This window comes from Gavialis gangeticus, unplaced genomic scaffold (assembly GCF_001723915.1).
Source record: "Gavialis gangeticus isolate Ggan-Ray unplaced genomic scaffold, GavGan_comp1, whole genome shotgun sequence".
In the NCBI taxonomy this organism is placed as follows: domain Eukaryota; kingdom Metazoa; phylum Chordata; order Crocodylia; family Gavialidae; genus Gavialis; species Gavialis gangeticus.
The window spans coordinates 69,399,795-69,404,227 of record NW_017729033.1 but is presented as its reverse complement, the minus strand read 5'-3'; the positions used below and the strand labels follow the sequence as shown (position 1 = coordinate 69,404,227).

At 50.0% G+C, this 4,433-nt stretch overlaps 1 protein-coding gene across 1 annotated transcript in view; it reads right to left on the bottom strand.

The window, feature by feature from the left end:
* CWH43 (cell wall biogenesis 43 C-terminal homolog) overlaps window positions 1-3,400 on the bottom strand; it is an 84,697-nt gene extending 81,297 nt beyond the window's left edge. Inside the window, exons 1-2 of the mRNA XM_019526609.1 lie at window positions 3,321-3,400; window positions 2,001-2,192 (exon numbers count right to left, since the gene is read on the bottom strand). Of these exons, the coding sequence (XP_019382154.1) occupies window positions 2,001-2,192; window positions 3,321-3,363 (235 nt within the window). The 5' untranslated portion in view covers window positions 3,364-3,400. The remainder of the gene's footprint in view (window positions 1-2,000; window positions 2,193-3,320) is intronic.
* Window positions 3,401-4,433: the final 1,033 nt, after the last annotated feature.

Here is a 4,433-nt window from a genome sequence, read left to right as displayed (position 1 = left end):
CTGGGGCAGATGCTGCCAAGCTGGGTGGGGTGGGGTGGGGTATGGGGCAGAGCCGCAGCTTGTCTGGGGAACACTGGAAAGGGGGGGGAGGGGCAGCTTCTGCCACTGCGCACACCCAGGGAGGGCATGGGGGGGCGTGTGCCCCCTAGATCTGTGTGGGGTGAGGAGGGCGGGCCGTAGCTGCAGGTTGGAGACAGGGATGTGCCAGGCTCTTCTTGGCAGGGGCTGGGCTCAGGGCGAACAGTGGTGGCGCTGGGAGGGAGCTATGGGGGAGGGCTGCAGCTACTCCAAATTTTACCATAGTGCCTTACAACACCCCCCTCCCAGCACTACCACAGCCTACCCAGCACAGCCCCAGCTCAACCCCTGCCTCCACCTATGTGCTGGGAAGAGCCAGGGCTGCTCTGGGCAGACAGTGGTGCCACTGAGACGTGGGTTGGGGTGGGCTAAAGTGAAATTTGGAGTGGCTGCAGCCCCCTTGGTAGCTCCCTTCCAGCACTGCCACCACCCACCCCAAGCCCAGCCCCCCTGCCAAAAAAAGCCCAGCACAGCCCTGGCTCCAGTCCACAGCTGCAGCCTGCCTACCCCACCCTGCACAGATCTGGGGGGCACACGCCCCCCTGCACTCCCCAGATGAGCCATGGCTCCATCCCATGCCCCGCCCCACCACGGCTGTGCAGCACTTACCTCAGCCCCAGCCCCACTCCCTCCCTCACCATGGGGGGCGTTGATCTGCCACCCCACACCCCTTCCCTCCCCTCCCCTCTAGCCTTCCATCACAACAGACTTACCAGCTTCATGCAGCTCCCCACACTGCCGGGCTGTGCTCCTCACTTCCTGCATGCTGTGCTGTGGCTGCACGCATGCACAGGCATTTATCAGCCAAATTATCAGCCAAATTATCAGCTGCATTGGGCTGATTTCCAATACAGTCAATTTTCTTTATATCGGTGCCAATCCAATATTGAACCAATGTATCGGCTCACCTCTACTATTTAGGGAAAGATTGAAAAGAGAAATAGGTTAACAAAGAGAGAAAACTAATAAGAGGTGATAGGATGAAGATTTACAAAATAATCAACAGCTTGGAGAAAATAAGCAGGGTACTCCTAATCATCTTCTCTCCTAATACCAAAAGATGTTCATTGAAACTGAAAAGCAACATATTTTAAAGATAAAACAAAATACTGTTTTTACCCCTTACTTTATTTAGTTTTGGAATTTACTTGCAACCGAGTATCTTACTTGCAATTCCAAGGCCTCAGGAGTCAGATTTAGAAATGTGCATAAAGACTCAGAACATCTCCAGTTAAATTACATTTTAAAAGACATAGAATTATAGAGAAATAGGGCTGGAGGGAACCTCGGGAGGTCATCTAGTCCAATATCCTGCTCAGGGCAGGATCACGTCTGTCTAAACTATTCTAGACAAACACTTGTCCAGCCTGATCTTAAAGACATCCATAGACGGAGATTCCACAAGCTATCTAGGTAGCTTGTTCCAGTGCTTCACCACCCCCAGAAGAAAGGATAGAAAACCTGTGCTTCAAGGCAGAAGGCAGCTACTGACCGATAAATTAGAAAGAAACTTTCCCCTCAGTAGGGCATTTTATAAGTGTCCATCAAAAGGTTTCTTACAAATGCCTTCAAAGGCTCTGGATTCTGACTACTGTCAAAGACATGAGATTTACAGAAGGGTCCCAAGCCCATCTGGTGTGCCAAAGTTTGCATAATATAATCTTTAAAGAGCATTTTTCCTATAGAATGTGAATTTGTACTGATATGAAATTCTCTATTTATTAACAGAATTAAAAATGACTTTTAACTCTGCTGTACTGTTCTAAAAACCAATGCCATGAACACATGGAGTGTTTCTCATAATTTATTTTAAAACACGGAATGTCCAATTTTGTACCAAGTTATTAAGGTGAAAGATCCATTACAATCAACTGAATCCGTTCCATCAATTGAATATTAAACAGACCATAAAGCATACTTACCAACCATAGTCAGTCTTAGCAGGGCTAACATATACTTGTTGTTAGCCAACTTCCAAAAGGGACCAAATATTAAGAATACTGGAGAAAAATAAGCAAAGGCGATAACTTCCCAACCAGTAAGTGCCAATGTTTGTAGGGGGAAGTAATAAATCATAGATGGGAAGGCATGGAAAAGAGACCATGAAATGTAACCTAAAAGAAAGGTAAAAGAGTGACATTAATGTGTTTTCCTTATCATGTTTTACTTGAGATGTATTTACACCTAAAATACACTAGTTAGAGTTCAGATTGTGAATTTTCAGTAGCAGCTCTTCTCTGGAGAGATTTTTTTTTTATTTCAAGTCAAATAATTATATTTGAAACATAAACAGATAAGACAAGGAGGGAACATAAACAAGAACAGTTCATCCATTCAAAAGCTATATTGATAAGTGCAGGTCATGCTGACTTCATATCTGCATATTTTCCAAGCAGGAAGCAACTGTGACCACCTGAAACCGGAGCTCCTGCCTTTGTTCCAAGGTAATCTGCATCATCACAGAACCTCACATAGAGATGAGAGCCAGCTATGAACTGATGGCCCAGAGGAGTTTTCCATCTATTGACTCCTCTGTGAAATCCTCTGAACTATGAACTTTCATTTCTACCCAGAAAAACTTATAATTTTTTCTCCAATGCCAGATGAAGGGTGTTTGTGTCTGAAAGCTTGCAATTAAAGAACATTTTTTTTGCAAAAATCTCGTTGGTCTAATAAAAGATACCATTTCTACTACAAGTCCAGATTGCTTTTTCCTCTAGGCCAATATGGCTACAACCTGGATACCTGATGCAAAAGGAGCGGTTTGGGGTTTTTTTCATTTTCCTGTCTACGGAGGTTTCTTTTCTCCATTTAGACAATGAATACAGGCAGGTGAAGAGCCACTTCTTCTCTTCGAGGGGATTGTTTGTGAATCAAACAAAGCAAAGCTGGCGTCCAGAAATGGAGTGTGCAAAGAGGGTCTACACAGGTCCGGGGACCTGTAGCAGCAGAGCTCAGCGCGGAATTTCAGCACATCACAGGGAAGGCTGGTCCGACAGACAACTGACAGCCGGCCCCACACGCACGCAGTCCCAGCAGATCAGGGAGCAGCGCCCTCCCCGCCGCCCCCGCGGGCTGCCCCAGGCCCCGGTGCTCTTCCTCCCCCCCGCGCAGCGGGACCCTCTGGCTCGAGCCGCCCCGCATGGCCACGGCGGGAGGACTCCCAGCGCCTCCGCGCCGAGCCCGGGCAGGCGCAAGAGCCCCCCCGGCATCCCCGCGGGAGAGCAGCCGGCGGCACCTACCCAGCGCGGCTTCCGCCAGCAGCTCTCTCTGGAGGGCCCACATCGCCCGACTGCCGTCGCCCGCCGTCTGGCGCGCACACTGGCTCTGGCTCTGCCTCTGGATGGGCAGGGCAGGGCAGGGCAGGGCGGGGCAGGCAGGGCGCACCCAGCCTCTCCCGCTCCGGGAACGGGCCCCCGCCTTCCCGGGACACCCGAGCCCTTGGAATAGGCTCGGGGCGAGGGAGAGCCAAGAGATAAGCAAGCCCCGTGCGGAGGCGCAGGCTGCCTCCCCTCCCCTCCCCTCAGTCCTGCCCCCTGGGAAGGGCAGCGTAGAAGCCGCCGAGACTGAAATCAGGGCAAGAAGCTAGGCAACGCTGAGGAGTCATGGGCAGCCCTTCAGCCCGAGGACAATCTCCACCACACCTCACTGGTGGGTCTTGGGATTACTTAGGAGTCCAATCCTTGAACCACCGATCCATTGCCTCTCGGCCTTGTGAAGGCTCAGGTCAAGCTCAGTGGCTTCTTAACCTGGCAGGGGGAATACCATGTACAGGTGTCCAAGAAGGCAGTTTTCCTGAACTGCCCCACAGGAGAACTGCTCTTCTGGCATGGTTCAGTACCTGCCAAGGTGCAACAGACTGAAGCCCAGTTTATGGAAATGGGAGTCTTCTCCCTTGCTTGCTCTGAGGGCCTTATGGCTGAAGGCAAGCAAAACTTGGGGACATCCGAACCTCAAGCCTCCTGGCTTGGGCTTGCTTGTAGGATGCCCCCCAAAGTTTTTGGAAACATCTGAAGCCCCAGGTGTGGGTGGAGGATGCTTGCCGGTAGTAGGGCCACTTATGGTTCTGGACTCTTGGATTTGGAATTAGTTTTGGCTAATTTGGCCTCAGATACAAATTAAATAATTTTTTTAAAAAGTCCATCCAAACCCCAAGCTTCTGGGCTTGGGCCTGCATGTAGGGTGCCCACCAAAGGATTTGGAAACATCTGAAGCCCCAGGTGGAGGTGAAGGTATGGTTCTTGAATGACTCATGGATTTAGAGTTGATTTGACTGATCTGACTTTGGACACAAAAAAATTTCCTTAAAATTACACACACACACACACACACACACACACACACACACACACACA